General features: G+C 41.3%; 8 protein-coding genes across 9 annotated transcripts; 3 read left to right on the top strand and 5 right to left on the bottom strand.

Moving 5' to 3' along the window:
• Nucleotides 1-1,431: 1,431 nt before the first annotated feature.
• Nucleotides 1,432-3,160, top strand: Bcrac. Its single transcript, XM_024690280.1, has 7 exons — nucleotides 1,432-1,750; nucleotides 1,852-1,983; nucleotides 2,065-2,097; nucleotides 2,156-2,214; nucleotides 2,263-2,443; nucleotides 2,510-2,742; nucleotides 2,797-3,160. Exons 2-7 carry the CDS (start codon nucleotides 1,954-1,956, stop codon nucleotides 2,858-2,860), a joined length of 600 nt encoding a protein of 199 aa, XP_024546048.1. The 5' UTR covers nucleotides 1,432-1,750; nucleotides 1,852-1,953; the 3' UTR covers nucleotides 2,861-3,160.
• Nucleotides 3,161-3,163: 3 nt separating this feature from the next.
• Bcnop6 lies at nucleotides 3,164-4,524 on the bottom strand. The gene is made up of 4 exons (XM_001545832.2): nucleotides 3,874-4,524; nucleotides 3,592-3,820; nucleotides 3,445-3,538; nucleotides 3,164-3,345 (listed from the first exon to the last, which is right to left on the bottom strand). Exons 1-4 carry the CDS (start codon nucleotides 4,424-4,426, stop codon nucleotides 3,238-3,240), a joined length of 984 nt encoding a protein of 327 aa, XP_001545882.1. The 5' UTR covers nucleotides 4,427-4,524; the 3' UTR covers nucleotides 3,164-3,237.
• A 138-nt stretch (nucleotides 4,525-4,662) lies between these two features.
• On the bottom strand, nucleotides 4,663-5,919 carry BCIN_01g01980 (hypothetical protein). Its single transcript, XM_024690279.1, has 3 exons — nucleotides 5,705-5,919; nucleotides 5,560-5,651; nucleotides 4,663-5,486 (listed from the first exon to the last, which is right to left on the bottom strand). The coding sequence occupies exons 1-3, from the start codon at nucleotides 5,781-5,783 to the stop codon at nucleotides 5,001-5,003; spliced, it is 657 nt and encodes a 218-aa protein (XP_024546047.1). The 5' UTR covers nucleotides 5,784-5,919; the 3' UTR covers nucleotides 4,663-5,000.
• Nucleotides 5,920-6,092: 173 nt separating this feature from the next.
• BCIN_01g01970 (hypothetical protein) lies at nucleotides 6,093-7,408 on the bottom strand. Its single transcript, XM_001545829.2, has 3 exons — nucleotides 6,821-7,408; nucleotides 6,581-6,758; nucleotides 6,093-6,507 (listed from the first exon to the last, which is right to left on the bottom strand). The coding sequence occupies exons 1-3, from the start codon at nucleotides 7,152-7,154 to the stop codon at nucleotides 6,174-6,176; spliced, it is 846 nt and encodes a 281-aa protein (XP_001545879.1). The 5' UTR covers nucleotides 7,155-7,408; the 3' UTR covers nucleotides 6,093-6,173.
• Nucleotides 7,409-7,491: 83 nt separating this feature from the next.
• BCIN_01g01960 (hypothetical protein) lies at nucleotides 7,492-9,389 on the top strand. The gene is made up of 3 exons (XM_024690278.1): nucleotides 7,492-8,356; nucleotides 8,409-9,173; nucleotides 9,225-9,389. Exons 1-3 carry the CDS (start codon nucleotides 7,653-7,655, stop codon nucleotides 9,361-9,363), a joined length of 1,608 nt encoding a protein of 535 aa, XP_024546046.1. The 5' UTR covers nucleotides 7,492-7,652; the 3' UTR covers nucleotides 9,364-9,389.
• On the bottom strand, nucleotides 9,117-10,686 carry Bcshy1. The gene is made up of 4 exons (XM_024690277.1): nucleotides 10,294-10,686; nucleotides 9,719-10,231; nucleotides 9,559-9,664; nucleotides 9,117-9,483 (listed from the first exon to the last, which is right to left on the bottom strand). Exons 1-4 carry the CDS (start codon nucleotides 10,529-10,531, stop codon nucleotides 9,381-9,383), a joined length of 960 nt encoding a protein of 319 aa, XP_024546045.1. The 5' UTR covers nucleotides 10,532-10,686; the 3' UTR covers nucleotides 9,117-9,380.
• Nucleotides 10,687-10,869: 183 nt separating this feature from the next.
• On the top strand, nucleotides 10,870-13,618 carry BCIN_01g01940 (hypothetical protein). Of its 2 annotated transcripts, XM_024690276.1 has the most exons (8): nucleotides 10,870-11,279; nucleotides 11,339-11,391; nucleotides 11,443-11,561; nucleotides 11,874-12,169; nucleotides 12,227-12,531; nucleotides 12,646-12,779; nucleotides 12,850-13,135; nucleotides 13,186-13,618. In XM_024690276.1, exons 1-8 carry the CDS (start codon nucleotides 11,186-11,188, stop codon nucleotides 13,228-13,230), a joined length of 1,332 nt encoding a protein of 443 aa, XP_024546044.1. In that variant the 5' UTR covers nucleotides 10,870-11,185; the 3' UTR covers nucleotides 13,231-13,618. The 2 variants fall into 2 exon arrangements, with proteins under 2 accessions (XP_024546044.1, XP_024546043.1); XM_024690275.1 differs by having other exon boundaries at nucleotides 11,874-12,531.
• An 8-nt stretch (nucleotides 13,619-13,626) lies between these two features.
• On the bottom strand, nucleotides 13,627-14,860 carry BCIN_01g01930 (hypothetical protein). Its single transcript, XM_024690274.1, has 4 exons — nucleotides 14,773-14,860; nucleotides 14,362-14,711; nucleotides 13,987-14,305; nucleotides 13,627-13,925 (listed from the first exon to the last, which is right to left on the bottom strand). Exons 2-4 carry the CDS (start codon nucleotides 14,421-14,423, stop codon nucleotides 13,845-13,847), a joined length of 462 nt encoding a protein of 153 aa, XP_024546042.1. The 5' UTR covers nucleotides 14,424-14,711; nucleotides 14,773-14,860; the 3' UTR covers nucleotides 13,627-13,844.
• Between the last annotated feature and the right edge of the window lie 221 nt (nucleotides 14,861-15,081).

The raw sequence follows: 15,081 nt of genomic DNA, 5'->3' as shown, positions 1-15,081 counted from the left end.
ATTTATTATCTTATGATAAATTAAAAGAAAGAAAAGTAAGAAACAAATAATACTTTAATGAAAAAACCCAAAAAAAATATATATATAAAAAAGAAACAGAAAAATAATCTGACTTAATTTTTCTCTATAGAATTAGAATATCAATATTTCGAATATAAACCGTTCTAAACTAGTATATACTAAATCTTAAATAGTACTTCTAATATTTGAGATGTAGGTATATAGAATATTACTATATATGACTATTATTATATAATCTATGAGTCTTCAAAATAGTTAATTTTATTTATTTTGAATATGAAACATATCAGGAAAAAAACTCTAATTTTTTAAATTTTTAATTAAAAATACATATAAAGCTACAATAAATCTTTTAATTATTATTATCTTATTAATGTTTATTGATAATATATCAGTCATATATACTAGTCTTAATTCACAGTCTAGAGGATAATAAATCATAAATGTATAAATTAATAGATAAAGAATATATATCATTAAAACTAATATATTTATTTCGATTCACTTAGAAGATAAGCATTCTCAAGTAAAGAAAAAGAGAAAATAATAAACATTTATAAAAGAAATAAATATTTAATATTAATTTGTTATCAATAAAAGAGTTAAATATAAAGAATTCAGAAAGAAGCTTATAGTAGAAAAATATTATCTTAAATCTTATCTTTAATATTATTTCTAATAGCGAAAGATTGAAAGCTATATAGATCGATTAGATAAGATTGTAAAGATCGATAAGATGATTATCTGATCGTCGTTTCGAGAGAATAAAAGATATAAGAGATTCTTTATTTAAAGAACAATCTGATTGAGAAAGGGATTTCGAAGAAAGAAAGCTGATTCTAAGCGAAAAAGTATAAGAAGAGGTCTAATCCCTCAAATTGTAGAACAAGAAAAGTTAATCTCATATAATTTTTTAATAAAAATCACGTATTATACTACTTACATATTCATTTAGTCGTTCACTCGAGTCTACTTCTAATATCAGACTAATCATCTCTTATATATTATATATATATCAACCTCTCTATACGCTCATGACTTACGACAAAAAATAAAGTAAACTAGAAGAAAATTATAAAGCTATAGAAAGCTAGAGATTTAATATCTCTTAAATTATAAGTGAATACTTCGCATCTAAAACTAATATAGAAAGTATAGTAAGATTGTTGATAAATATATTAAATTAAATACAAATGAATCCTAAGAAGAAGATAATAAAAATAAAAATTTAGAATTAGATACAAACTGATTTATTATTATTATACGATTACCTTAACGAGAGCTACGGCCGATTATCCTTCACGTGCTTCCATTGGCTCAATACCCCGTAAGCTCAGTGGCGCTAAGAAACCCGTGATTAATGGCTGCATCGTAAGCTTGTAGTTACAGATCTGCCTCATGTCTCCAGTAGCCTGCCGCGCTCAGGCTTCATGCTTTGTCTCAACAACAGATCATAGCAGTCTTGCTCGCTTTTTAACCCATTATTGCGACTTTCCTCGTCTTGCTGTTGATCAAATTACTTTTCACACAATATTGACACACTCATCAATCCGTCCGTCGTCCTTATCAACTCAAGTAAATAATAACCAAACCGTCGGGGTTCGCCATACAGCCAACACGGAATTGAATCAATTCAAACCTTGATACTACTACAGTCAATCAATTCTGCACTTGCTCCCTTAATTGAAAACAACATCCATTACTTTGCAAACCAAGACAACGGAAGAAGGTACATCCTCATGCATTCTCGATCTAACACACCTTGTTCTTCATCCATACAGACCTGTGCAGTCAGTTTCCATTGTGTCCCAAGATCTAACAATCGTGCAGGGCGATCCTACCAAAAAATAACACAACCATCCGACTCCTTCATCCTCGCACACACACCCATCAACACAAGCAAACCCAAGAAATCATCTCAAAGATCGGAAAATGGCAGCACCAGGAACCCAATCGCTCAAGGTTAGATTTATTATATCATTTGGGAATATCGGTATCATAGTTTGTTGAGCAAGGACACTCGCTGACCTTACCTGCGAACAGTGTGTTGTGACAGGAGATGGAGCTGTTGGCAAAGTACTTCTCCAGTTTATCAATGTCATAATCAAATCAACCACTGACATTATTTTTACAGACATGTCTCTTGATTTCGTATACTACTAATGCATTTCCTGGAGAATACATCCCCACGGTGTGAGTTTGCATTCTTGGTTTCAACATGCTGGCCACTAACTCAGCTAGATTCGATAATTATTCTGCCAGCGTGATGGTTGACGGAAAGCCAATAAGCTTAGGCTTGTGGGATACCGCTGGACAAGAAGATTACGATAGACTGCGCCCGCTTTCCTATCCCCAAACAGATGTATTTTTGATCTGTTTCTCGATTGTCAGCCCTCCATCTTTCGATAACGTCCGAGCAAAGGTATGAGTGGAAATCTCCAAGATCCGCAACATATGATCATGTTCCACTGACTCAATTGAATAACAGTGGTTTCCTGAAATATCCCACCATGCGCCTGGCGTTCCGATCATTCTTGTAGGAACGAAATTGGATCTTCGAGATGACGAGCCTACCAAAGAATCCCTTAGATCCAAGCGAATGGAGCCTGTAACTTATGATCAGGCAAGAGTTGTGGCCAAAGAAATCAGGGCACACAAGTATTTAGAATGTTCTGCGCTCACACAGAGAAATCTTAAGAGTGTATTCGATGAGGCAATTCGGTAAGATATTTCCCCCGAAGCATGATAGGACAACGATCAACTGACCATATTAAGTGCTGTCCTGAGTCCACAACAACAAGCACCCAAGCCGAAGAAATCTAAGTGTACAGTTCTATGAAGTCGAATTGAGTTGAGACAACAACAGGCGACGATCTATAGACACAGTGGACTGGTTGGAAGTGGTTTAACTTCTACAATAATCGGAGATGAAGAGTTTCGTGGAGTAAGGTGCGGGGAAATACGAATGGGTTAATACAAGCTTTTTCTGTTTATCGACTTTTTCAATTCTATGTTGTAGAATTTGGCATTATATGGATGTGGTAGCATATATCGATGCAACATGCGTCCCTGAAGATACCGAAGATAACTCTTTTCTGTAGATAGGTCACGATAAATGCATGGAGTAATGAATAAATCAATATGTATCTTGAGTTTCATTAATGCTGAAGATGGATTAACTTCAATTTGTATGCTATTGTAAACGGGTATCATAATTCATCCACCGATTCTTGCCTTTCTACTTGGATGGACTCCACTATCCTCGGCCAATACGTGCTTTACTCCCTGGACTGCTTCTTTCTTGCTAACCTTAGGATTGTCGGCCTGGTGTTTTTGTTAGTAAGTTACAAACAAGCAAATGTACTTTTCGCTCAAGAATGTGCCGTCCAGTAGTAGAACCATATAAAACAGGAGAATCGTTACCTCTTGTGCTTGTCTTACACGTTGCTCATTCAGTTTCACATTTTTCTCTTTGATTTTTGACCGGCGATCTTTAGTGTTACCACCGCCTCCGGCACTATCATAATGGTCAGTTGGAACACGAATGGTGGGTGGAAGAATGCTGCTCACGTCAGCTCAACGTTTAGCTTTCTTGGTGCTGAGATGCCATCATTGAATGTGGATTGGTGAAATTGCTTCAAGCAAGTTTTCATATGATCATAACCTTCGAACTCAAGGAAAGCACAGCCCCTTGATTTAGAAGGATTTCCCTTCTCCGTGAGGTGACGGACCGATGCAGGTTTAACGGCAGCAAAGTGGTTCTTTATTGATGCTGTTGTAGCAGTGAATGGCAGGTTTCCTAACAACATGTAAGTCCAAAAAAGTAGAAACGCTTTGGGAAGAGCATCCCACCGATAAAAACAATGAATCTTGCAGCCTTGCTCTCGGAATTATCACCAGAAACACCTCCTTGCTTCTTAGTCTTCGTACGCTTTTTCTCGGCAGTAATTTGATCGGAGGGTCCAGTAGCATTGGTACCCGGGGCATTTCCTGTCGGAGGTTCTGCCGTCTGCGCTGTGGATGTTGACTTTGCATCAGCCTCCCTGGCTTTTCTCTCCGCTTTTCTCTCCTTCTTAGACTTCTTAGGCGCAGCGTCGGTCTCTGCTATATCTGATGGCTCTCCAAGATGCATGGGCAGTGAAGACGATTCGGCTGAAGAAGTCTTGTTTTTTTTGGACTTGTGATGGGACTCTACGTTCTTATTTGCGACCTCTTCGCTCTGGTCTGAAGCGATGGTTCGGCCAACATTCGCATCATCATCTATGGATCTTTTCCTTTTTGTCGAAACAGCGCCATCGTCATTTGCTTCTGCCTCGATGTCGTCAGGTACGTCGGGAATTGAATTCTCGATCTTGCGCCTTTTGGCTTTTCTTTCGGCTCGAGAAGCCCCGGCGCCAAATCCCATAATTAAAATAGATGTACAAACGGATAGTTGATGTAGGAATTGAAAGAATAGGTGGTTACCAAAATGTCAAAAGCTAGCCAAATAATTTTTGAGTCTCCAGTTTGATTATTTCCCGCTGCGAGAAATATTCTGCCTATGGCGGTGAGAAAGATTAGTCTAAGCTAGCCGATCTAGGCTAGTTCTAAGATGCACGGTAGGAAAAACATTCAATCAATCACTTTCCAATGTTAAAGCTTTGGCAGGGGATTTTATCACAATCTTTTTCGTCGCTTAAAGTACATATTTATGTATATTCCCCCTGACAGAATTCCTACTATTTAGACAAAACACCAAGGATATAGAAGTGCCTTGAACGCCTCCAGACCACCCTCTCTTGTTCTTCTATCCTCGGCTTTGTAGGCAATTATTTAAAAGCTGAGCCGTATCGTCAATAGGCAAAAATACATGAGTGTAATATCAAATACTGATGGATCATGTTATATATATTCACCCTTGTCACTCCACACCACTTGGAAGCCGGCCAACGCGGCCTTCTGTTGAGATCCAGAAATTTCCATCAACTTGCATTTGGCTATCAAACAGCCATGTATAATCCTAAAATGGGAGCCAAGAAAGAGAACAATGTACTTGGTTGTATTTTAAAAGCGTCTCCAGTATAAAGAAGGGGACTAGCCGTGACGAATTCCGGGGCAGTGTTGTAGGTTGTCTGAATCGAATTGAAAGGCGCTGTGGCAGATGCTGTCACCGATGCTGCCACAGTATCTCTCGTAAGGTGCACTATCGGCGGAAGTGATGAAAAGGCTATTGCAGATGCAAATGGGAGAGAACTTTGAATCGGAAGTCCACTGAGTGTTGGATATCCCGCAATTGACTCCGAGTCTTCCATCTTGACACCTTGTAGATATTCAGCTTCTCTTCGGCGCAAGGAATCGTGATTTGAGAGCCTAGGTACTGCTAGAATGACATTGTCGGCAACACCGACGCATCGAGTAATTGTATGATGTAATGCAGAACCAAAATGCGCAGTATCGCATTGGGAATATATGCATTTAAAAACGGACTGCAATAAACCCATTAGTTTATGATATTAGGCATTAGATGCAACATCAGGGCAAAGCTATGGCATGACCAACGTTGTGATATTCTGCATCTTGGCAAAGACATATCTTTTTGTCCAAGCATTCACTGACATATTTGGTGTTTTCCCAACACCGCACTGCACAACCTGCAAATGAACGTTAATGTGATACGCTTGAGTCTTCGAAGCAGCATGCTTACCAGGAGCGGGAAAATTCCCGTTACTTGTAGCGAGATTGTTCACCATCGCTATGGCTACCAGCAAGATGACACGCCTCATAATATGCGTAGTAGATCGGAAACACTCGGCCCCACAATCATAGGACGGCCGCCAAATGACCTTAGACCGCTGCAAGTACCTTTTTTAAGGATCGCTTTATCGAGAAAACAGGTTCAATGAGTGTATGAAGACGGTCGGAGGAGAAGTTGTTGTGTTGAGATAAGTAGAACGAGAACGAATAAGAAAAGGATGAAAAAAGAGTGAAGCAAAAAGGCTTCATACCAGTAGCTCTCATTCGTTCAGACCTTCCTCCTCGAGTGACCACCCAACACGAGCTTGCTATATCACGCCAAAGCTGCACCAGGCGTTTGCACCTTCCTCTGATTATGATTATCTTCTTTTATTAAAAATTCTATTGTAAAATTTTATGAAAGGGATTGACAATTGCCGTCAGTAAAATAAAACTTGCAACTTGTCCGTGGAGCCTTCATATCTCTCCCTGAACAGTTTCTGGCCTAGCCAAGTTGTTAAAGGGACCTGTGTCTCTTTCATTTCAAGTATACCCCTCTTTTTTTGATCAATATGAGAGGCATCGATAACAATTCTCTCCAACCTATCGACAGCAAGCGACCCTTCATCCATCAAATCCTTCAATCTCTGGGGTGTGCCGACAGCGATTCCGGTCCTTGAAGATTTTAGAAATCCAATGGAATCCTTAAGCTTGATGTGTTTTGCAAATAACTTTGCAACTTTCACATCCTTGGTTTGAAATTTCCGTACCGCTCTAGAAAATGTCAGATTAGAACATACACAAATACATGCTTTCAACCCCAATCATGGCAGGAGCGTGACTATACCTGGCGAGATCGGCTGCTCTGAGTCCTGCAGCAGTAACAATGATTGTGTGTGGTGATCCATTCTTCTTCGATGCAGACCAAAGTTTTGTTGTGTTATCAGAGAATTTCTCCAAGAACTCAGGTAGATTGTCGAGACTTCGTGGTTTCGTCCATGATGTAGTATCCTGCACAGCAGCGACTATTTCAAATGCCGATACATTAGCCAAGTCCATAGCATATTCAAGGGTAGGTTCTGTTCACCTGGTATGTATCGATCTTCTAATTCAACGGAACTAAGATCACTTTCGAATCTTCTTGTTTGACTTGCGACATAATCAACTAATAAATGATCATTCATCTTTGCGATTGCATTGTTAAGACCAGCCTCGACATCAATATCCTCGTCATTAAAAGAGGAATGCTTCTTCCTTTTCGCAACTTCGTTAATCTTTTCCTTGGGCCCCTCCTGATCATGATTTCCTCCTCGCTTTCTTTTCTTCGAACTTGTTTTATTGGAAGTTTCAGGTCCAGATCGGGTTGTTGGAACTTTCACATCTTCAATCAAAGGATCCTGAAGTTCAATTTTGCTTGACATTGTGATAGTATGAGCTCGAGCCGGCGCCGATTAGAAGACCTTCGTAGGAGGAATTGCTGTGAAGTTCTGTGTTAAAGGTTCTATTTAGGTTCCTATGTAAAACCCAAAAAACAACTATGGCGATTTTGATTCCGATTCTGGTTGTAGCATACAGAGAATCTATCGGTCGCTTTCTCTTCTTATTTCTCTTTCTCAGCCTTTTTCAATGGAAGTTCTTCATAAAATAATTTAGAGCCTTGCGGACCCACAACTGCACGGCACATCGCTAACGCTAAGATAAGATAAGGTTCGCGTGTACCTGGACGCGTCTTATCTAAACATTGGTATTTCGATCATTGATGTTTGACTTATCATTACGGAATGTTCACTAGGTATATGTTGTATTTATTTCAATACAGAACGAGTGCTTCCGTCAATTTGAAATTCAGTTTATCCAGAATACAGATAAGCATAGTAATTGACATTTTATCTATTTGCTGATAGGAAATATACATCACTATGAGTGGAAGACCCGAAACTCCTTTGCGCCGCACTTCTAGCGCAGGACTATCTCCAGCAAGCGCCAACTATTCGAGAACGCCCAGTCGTGGTTCAAGGTTAGGTGGCTCAGAGCTTAGGAATAAGACTTTGACACCTCATGGGAGAGCAGCTTTGCGAGAAGTCGAGGCTCGACGAGCAGGATTGACCCCAGGAAAGGATAGAAGACGAAGTGGCAGACAGCAGAGGGAAACACCTCGAGATGTATTGAGATTATTGAGCAGGACTTTAGCCCCCCAAACCCGACCGACAATTCCATCACCTCAAAGAGCACCCAGCAATTCCAGAAGACAGACTTTACTTTTGGATGACGACTTTGATGACGGCCCGAATCTTGTACCCCCACGACTTTCCATCCCGCTGGACGACGACAATGACGAAGATGATAATGAGGATGATGAGAGTCTTTTGCTTCCTAGTTTGGCGGCTTTAGAGGACGAAAACTTGACCACGCGATCTATTGAACTTTCAAGAAGGGCTGTCACTGAAAGGCCGAGCAGACTGTTTTCGAGGAGCAGTTTCGGGAGCGTCCGTGGAAGCGACCATTTCGGAAATTTGGACGAAGCTGAATTTGGAAGAGATGAAATGGAAACAAGCTTCTTCAATGCAAATGATTTTGAGAATGATGATTTTCGAGAGATGGCCAACTCTCCATTCTTCGGAAGGTAAGTCCAGTAGCCTTCACTCAGACAAGCCCATTGAGCTGACGCAAGCTAGTGATCGCGCAGGATTACAGGGAGAATTGGAAACCGCGTTGCATCGCCGCTCTCTTCTACCAGGGCGAAGTAGTGATATCAGACCATACGATTCACCGTCTGAGGAAAGGGATGCGACTTTTGTCTTCACAGTTCCACAACCCGAAATACCAGCGCAGTTTGAACCTTCGCCATCACCAGACGATACTCCAACAGGGATGCCCATTATGGACGAAATCTCTTCCCCTGCCAATTTCCAAGGAGATGATTTCGAAATAGATGATGAAGCCATGAATGGTGAGAATGACACTGGAAGACCGCTGGATCTTGAAATGGACGATGAATCGATAAACGGTGAGGATGACACTGGAAGACCGTTGGATCTTGAAATGGACGATGAATCGATAAACGGTGAGGATGAAACTCGAAGACTGTCGATCGGAGCGTTCGAGGACTCACGTTTAAGCGATGGCGAACCCCTTAAAGTATCCGTTCAGAAGGTCACTTCTGAGAATACGAAGAGGTCGTCCCAGAAGCAGGTTAATAAGGTTTCAAAACATGGACTGAAGTACAAATCATTGCCTCTAGGTGTGGTGAAGAAGTATGCAATCAACTTGGCAAGGAATGGAGCCGGCAGAGGGGACAAGTTGAGTGGGGATGCTCTCGATGCGATCATGCAAGCAACCGATTGGTTTTTCGAACAGATTAGTGATGATCTAAGCACATACTCTGAACACGCCGGGCGCAAGACTATTGATGAGAGTGATGTTTTAATGTTGATGAGAAGGTATTTATCTGAACATGACTAAAGTCTTGATACATGCTGAGTGTTTTACAGACAACGCCAAACCAATGCTACAACAACGCCATTTTCACTTGCACAAAGTCGCTTGCCTAGAGAGCTCCTACAAGACGTAAGAATGGTCCCCCCCTTGACCTCGAAAGATCGGCCACGACCAAAACCACCCAGAAAATGAGGAAAAATATGCAATTCTCAAGACCATTCTTTATTTTGACGAACTCGTCGAGCGATGTCTGCAGATGGTTTCTTCACAACCATCCACAGCATAACTGACGTAGCAGCAGCCAAGGCGTACCTGTAAAATTATAGTGTTAGCACACATGGCGACGGGTTTCATTTGACTTTTTCGCCAACCATTAGAAGTACCTACCATGTAAATATGTACTGTGTGTGGTTGTTTCGGAGATTGACTTCTGCCGGTCTTCCTATTGGAATCCCACGAGCAGCGCGATCCCAAGCCATCAAAAGATCAGGTTCTGTGGTTTTGTAAGCTTTATGGCACTTGAAATATAATGAAAGTGCCACCTTACCCATTGTCTCTTCAATCCAAACAGGTTGACTTCCTGTCAACTTAGCCATTTGCTCGACGTCAGGAAAGTAGAATTCTTGTGTCTGTGGACTATTATCTGGCGTGAAATAATTCTTTTTCCAAGGTTCGCGCAACAATCCCTCGACCGTTACTTCACCTTGAGGCAGCCCGTCAGGCCTACTTGTTTGCTTCTTATATTTCTTCTCGATCCAACCCCGGTTTACAAGAACACTAGTGCCCTCACCATCCCGCTCCAAAGGAGTGATGACGAGATAACCATCTTTCCCATCGTGCAATCGAGGGCCAATCAACATTTCTTGATCGTGTCTAAAGTGACCAGTTGCAAAAATTCTTCTGTAATCGAATTCTTTTATTGCTGAAGGATCAATGTGTGGGGGAAGTGGTAAAGGATCACGAACGAGGCGATCCTCAAACTTTGCAATGAGCTTTGATTTCCAATCCAGACGTTGGACTTGCCACGTCCCCAAGGCAAAAGCCGTTAGAGGAATTAAAGCTATTAACCGTGTATATTAGACAGTCGTCTAGGCAATAAGAGTTGGGCAGCTGATGACTTACCTAGAATAATAAGGCCAGGCCCATGCCTTCTTCCTGTGCGAACTAGATTCGGAGGATTGTCTATTATAGATGTGAAATTGGGGTCGTCAGCAGCCTGTCTGGACTTGATGCGGGTTCCCGAGAAATATCGATACTTTGCTGGACATTTTGGGGTTTGGAAGGGAAAAGTTATTTTCCTAGCATGGGACGAGAACGTATAGATACGATTGTAAGATAGAGCTGAGACAGGGGAACGCATATTTAATACGATTGACGCATGAAATCTATACACCACGTGAATATACTAGGTATTCCTTTGATGTTATTACTCTAGTAGATTCTACCAGGTATCTACAAGCACAAGTATGATATTCGCTCCAGCTCTTTTATCGCAGCATGAGGTATGGCGTGCACGTGCAGGACTATTTTTTGAAATTGCCCGACTACTTGTTTGAGCGGCCACCAGCCACACTCGCCACATAAGACCCGCAAGCCACTTGGACTACTAGTGATTACATAATCTGGAGGGTGTCGATTGTCTATCCAGTACCTACTTGGTATATTTATTCACTCTGTCGCTACAACTCTTTCTATCAAGACATCATACCACATCATATCTTCTAGAATTAAAGCAGTTGCAGCCCTGTTAATAAACATCTTGAGTACTAGGTGACTTCTACATTGTTCCACTCACTCACAATCAACAACACTGCAGTAAAGAAGTCAATTGCTTGTACTTCCCCTCAACTATCGTCTATTGACTTGCTCACGTCACATACCTGTGTACATTTTTCGCCCTCATAGCCAGAGCAGGTATTCATAACACAGTCTCCATATTGGCACTTGAAACCGACATACCTCCCCACTTTGGCAAAGTCAACCAAGAAATATATTGCTTGGTGATTTTCGGTACATGATGGCGGCGGCAATGTTTTACACCGGCGATATCAATAGCGGGATCAGCAAGGCTTTAGCGGAGTCTAAACTTGTTGCATGTTTCGTAACGAGTAAATACCATCCCTCTCATGTTTTCATTCGATCGATGTAATGACCACGTGCCTATTAGATGGTAATGAAGAAAGCAAACTCTGGGAAGATGATTTCTTACGAGATTCCGAGGTAATTTGAGAACTATGAGCCCCTTTGGCTTGATACTGAATGGCTTTCTAGTTAAGTTCTTATCTACAAGAAAGAACAGTTTTGCTACGCCTCAGTGCTGGCTCTGAAGAAGCCAACTATCTCGCTGCAATCTTTCCTATTCCAAAAGCTCCAACTCTTGTTGCTATATGGTGAGCGCAATCAACTCATTCTTTCACTCAGTATATCTCCATTTATATGGGTAGGACAGGTGTGACCAGTAGGGGTATAAATCAATCGTGCATTCTTAAAGATGTTGCTTTACCTGAAATGTTCAATTGGCATAGAACGCGCCTTCCTTGTTCATGTTGAAGTGGCATGGATTCTCAAATAGTCACCCTTTTCCCTTATACAGACATGCATCTACTTCTTTTGCACCAGTTCTATTTAGCCCCGCTATTTCTTATACACTTGAATTCAGACAAAAAAAACTTGTGCTGGGAGACTGACCTCTGTGCTAATAGGAATGGAGAACTTAAAGAATATTTAAGTGCAGGCATATCCAAAGACGACTTCCTAGTACGATTCAAGAAGGCTTTGGAGTCTACATCTAGCCAGAGGAATGTTGAGAATGATCGCACTGTGTCACCTAATGGAACGCAAGCTTTGCAGAATCCAGAACAGCGTACGACGGAAGGCCAATCATCGGGTTTTTTACCTACTCATAATTCCAACAATGGCACTATGTCAGCTTCACAATCAGATTATAATAATGCTACTGGGCAACCCAGTACGAGCTCGCATCCCAGAGATCCCAAAGGTAAACTACCCGAAGATTCAAAGGCTGCGGAAAACCACTCTAAACAGTCATCCCAAGCGGCGGAAACCGTTAGTTATGCTGCGATTCAAAAGAAGCGCCAGCAAGAGGCCAGAGAAGAGCGAGCGCGCATTCTTGCACTTGTTGAAAGTGACAAAGCAAGAAGACGAAACGATGCAGGACGCAAGCCTAGCCGTAGTGACCACGACACAGAACAATCAGTGGCATCCGGCGATAAGAACACATCCATTCCAACCACGGCATCAAAGGCACAGGATTGTGCCCTTCAGATCAGACTTTTTGATGGATCTTCCATCCGTTCCAGATTTCCTAGCACCAGCACCATTAGTGGTGACGTAAGAAAGGTAATTTAAAGAAACTTATAAAAGCACCAACGATATTCTCCTGGGGTATTCAACAGCTGCATCATCAACAGCTTGTATATACCCAAAGACAATTGCAATGCTGACGACGACCAGTGGGTTGACAGTCAACAGAAGGACGACGCGCCTTATATATTTAAGCAGGTTTGTACGCCTTTGCCAAATAAAACCCTCTCAATGACCGATGAAAGCCAACACTTGGCATCATTAGGTCTGTCTCCGAGTGCCACGTGAGTAGCCTTTCACTTAGGTCTATACAGCCTTGATCAATGCTTTTGGATGCTAACATAGAGGCAACAGACTTATTATTGTTCCGGTTCAAACATATACTTCTGCTTATGAAGTAACAGAATCAAGTAGCATCTTATCTAGAGGAATTGCTGCTGGATACGGCCTCGGCGCCTGGGGTGTCAATAGGGTATTGAGTACTCTTGGCGGCATTGTTGGCAATTCGGCTACTACATCGGATACTGAACAGATGGTCGGATCTAGCACATCAGTAGGAGGTGGCCGTGCGTCAAATCTAAGAACTCTTAGAGATCAGAATGATAATGACAACCATCATGAGTTGTACAACGGAAATACTGTAAGTTTCCCAAGTTTACACTGCAAAGACCAAGCTAAAAATTGCAACAGCTAAACTTCGAGCCTCGGAGGGATGATAACGACGGGCAAAATTGATCTGCTTGAGATACTCTACTGTTCATAATAGGTAGCTATGCATACTGGTCACGAGATAATATGAGGCATGGGTCATCTTCTTAATTAATCTTCGAGTTTATTGTTGTGGCACGAATTGCAACACGGCAAATATAGTCAGCCATTGATTCGGCATGTATTTGTAGATAGGTGCGTACGTTGTCAGTAATGAATATTCAAGTTGAGCTTTTCAGGCAGCATGGCGTCTTTGTTTTAGATACTCATGCCATTTGCCAATTCACGTTTATAAATAAAACGCCGAGAGGAGACGTAGTTTAAGCGAAAATTCTCATGATTGACGTGGCGGTCCTTCGGCCTAGTTGTAGGTTGTCAACCATTACAGAATATCAATGGGCAAGTATTGAAATCATTTAGTAGTGCAGAACATTGCACCAAGATACAAATTTGTTATTGAGTGTCCATTTATATGGCTGATTGCGGTCCAACGAGCATCAACGGAAAGTTCCTTGTGTAATGTTGCCCAAATCAAACCGATATATTCGCCAGTCGCTCAATGGTGGAGCGACTCTTGGGCTGACTATATCATGCATGTGTGCTTTCCTTAAGCCTCGCGGCTCATTTCAAATGGTCTCGTCTCAAGCAAGCTTTGCGGAGCCTTTATTATGAGGACCGAACAGGCCAAGAAGATAGGCTGAACGTGTCAAGAACAAGAAAATCTTCCACACGTTAGACATTGAATTGCACCGCATCAAAAGCACAGATTGAGAAAGGTCTTACCGTGACTCCTATATTTCCAAAAGTCATCGAATTCCATTGTGTGATATTTCCGACCCTTTCCCATCCCAAGACACGGTAGGTAACAGCAAAATGGCCAATATCGCCCAACCAACAAGCAAAGAGATAGTTCCTAACGACTTTCGCCTCTTGCGTGCCGCTAAGAATGGCAATCTCTACCATGGCCATCAGAAGATATACCATGCCTAATTGAAGTGCAACAGCCCGTGCATTATCACTAATGGATAGGTGACGCGAAATGACAACCTGCTCCTGAATAAACCATTCTGGGGAGATCATTGCAACTATGAACGCAGCCACACTGTATCCTAATCAGTATGTTGATGCCAACGTTGCAAACGTTAAATACAAACTTACAGTAAAATCGGCTCCAAGACGGCGAAGACGAACTTTGGGAAGATGGGCAACACTGAAGCCATGTTTATTGTATGCTGTGTAAGTATGGTGGTGTATTAACGTTGAAATCTTGCTTGTAGATAGAGTAGTACTATGTCAGTGTGTTGAGATTGTCCCCTCAGATGTAGTCGTGTACTGAGGTTGTTCTGCACTTTCGCAACTTGCAATGGGGAAGGGTATCCATTGAAGTGGGCTAATTTTGAAGGTTGTAGAAGTAATGTAGCTGTATAGCAAGTAGGTGAATGTTTTGACTGAAGGAGATTAATAAGTCGGTGTTTGATTGAATGAGGGGGAAAGAGGTTATCTAAGCTCTATGCGAATTCATTAGATTATCCATTCATCGCTGTATCATACAATACCAAGGAATCTTACAATTGATATAATACTATTAATATTAGAACAGGCCAATGTCGATTCTATTATATTATATTATCAAATAGTAAATATAAACTTTTTATTCTTTAGTATCTTATTAATATTCTATAAGACCATAAGCATTATCATACAGCGCTAGCATAATATAGTAAAATGCAGAATCGTATATATCACCAGGATTTTCTAACAAATAAATAACTAACTAATGTATTTATAGAAATTATTAAGTAACAAAGTAGGATTGATTTTCACACACGAGTAACGTGCGGGGGCATTTCTCCTCCGTAATTATTGTGATTGGCGAGA

Source organism: Botrytis cinerea, chromosome 1 (assembly GCF_000143535.2).
Source record: "Botrytis cinerea B05.10 chromosome 1, complete sequence".
NCBI lineage: Eukaryota > Fungi > Ascomycota > Leotiomycetes > Helotiales > Sclerotiniaceae > Botrytis > Botrytis cinerea.
Note: the sequence above shows the minus strand (reverse complement) of the source record. Positions and strands in the feature narration are given on the sequence as shown.

Coding starts and splice junctions, on each gene's coding strand:
- Bcnop6 (XM_001545832.2), bottom strand. CDS start 4,426: ATGGGATTTGGCGCCGGGGCTTCTCGAGCCGAAAGAAAAGCCAAAAGG. Junction 3,539..3,591: donor AAGCTAAACGTTGAGCTGAC/GTGAGCAGCATT, acceptor CCATTATGATAG/TGCCGGAGGCGGTGGTAACA. Junction 3,346..3,444: donor GTGTAAGACAAGCACAAGAG/GTAACGATTCTC, acceptor CAAAAACACCAG/GCCGACAATCCTAAGGTTAG.
- BCIN_01g01940 (XM_024690275.1), top strand. CDS start 11,186: ATGATGGCGGCGGCAATGTTTTACACCGGCGATATCAATAGCGGGATC. Junction 11,392..11,442: donor ATTTCTTACGAGATTCCGAG/GTAATTTGAGAA, acceptor ATGGCTTTCTAG/TTAAGTTCTTATCTACAAGA. Junction 12,532..12,645: donor TTAGTGGTGACGTAAGAAAG/GTAATTTAAAGA, acceptor GACGACGACCAG/TGGGTTGACAGTCAACAGAA.
- BCIN_01g01980 (XM_024690279.1), bottom strand. CDS start 5,783: ATGAGGCGTGTCATCTTGCTGGTAGCCATAGCGATGGTGAACAATCTC. Junction 5,652..5,704: donor CGGGAATTTTCCCGCTCCTG/GTAAGCATGCTG, acceptor GTTCATTTGCAG/GTTGTGCAGTGCGGTGTTGG. Junction 5,487..5,559: donor AAGATGCAGAATATCACAAC/GTTGGTCATGCC, acceptor GGTTTATTGCAG/TCCGTTTTTAAATGCATATA.
- BCIN_01g01970 (XM_001545829.2), bottom strand. CDS start 7,154: ATGTCAAGCAAAATTGAACTTCAGGATCCTTTGATTGAAGATGTGAAA. Junction 6,759..6,820: donor AGAAGATCGATACATACCAG/GTGAACAGAACC, acceptor CATTTGAAATAG/TCGCTGCTGTGCAGGATACT. Junction 6,508..6,580: donor AGAGCAGCCGATCTCGCCAG/GTATAGTCACGC, acceptor GACATTTTCTAG/AGCGGTACGGAAATTTCAAA.
- BCIN_01g01930 (XM_024690274.1), bottom strand. CDS start 14,423: ATGGCTTCAGTGTTGCCCATCTTCCCAAAGTTCGTCTTCGCCGTCTTG. Junction 14,306..14,361: donor GTCTTGGAGCCGATTTTACT/GTAAGTTTGTAT, acceptor ATTAGGATACAG/TGTGGCTGCGTTCATAGTTG. Junction 13,926..13,986: donor TTGGAAATATAGGAGTCACG/GTAAGACCTTTC, acceptor AACGTGTGGAAG/ATTTTCTTGTTCTTGACACG.
- Bcshy1 (XM_024690277.1), bottom strand. CDS start 10,531: ATGCGTTCCCCTGTCTCAGCTCTATCTTACAATCGTATCTATACGTTC. Junction 10,232..10,293: donor GCCTGGCCTTATTATTCTAG/GTAAGTCATCAG, acceptor CACGGTTAATAG/CTTTAATTCCTCTAACGGCT. Junction 9,665..9,718: donor TTGGATTGAAGAGACAATGG/GTAAGGTGGCAC, acceptor ACAAAACCACAG/AACCTGATCTTTTGATGGCT.
- BCIN_01g01960 (XM_024690278.1), top strand. CDS start 7,653: ATGAGTGGAAGACCCGAAACTCCTTTGCGCCGCACTTCTAGCGCAGGA. Junction 8,357..8,408: donor AACTCTCCATTCTTCGGAAG/GTAAGTCCAGTA, acceptor GACGCAAGCTAG/TGATCGCGCAGGATTACAGG. Junction 9,174..9,224: donor GTTTTAATGTTGATGAGAAG/GTATTTATCTGA, acceptor AGTGTTTTACAG/ACAACGCCAAACCAATGCTA.
- Bcrac (XM_024690280.1), top strand. CDS start 1,954: ATGGCAGCACCAGGAACCCAATCGCTCAAG. Junction 2,215..2,262: donor GGAGAATACATCCCCACGGT/GTGAGTTTGCAT, acceptor TAACTCAGCTAG/ATTCGATAATTATTCTGCCA. Junction 2,444..2,509: donor TCGATAACGTCCGAGCAAAG/GTATGAGTGGAA, acceptor ATTGAATAACAG/TGGTTTCCTGAAATATCCCA.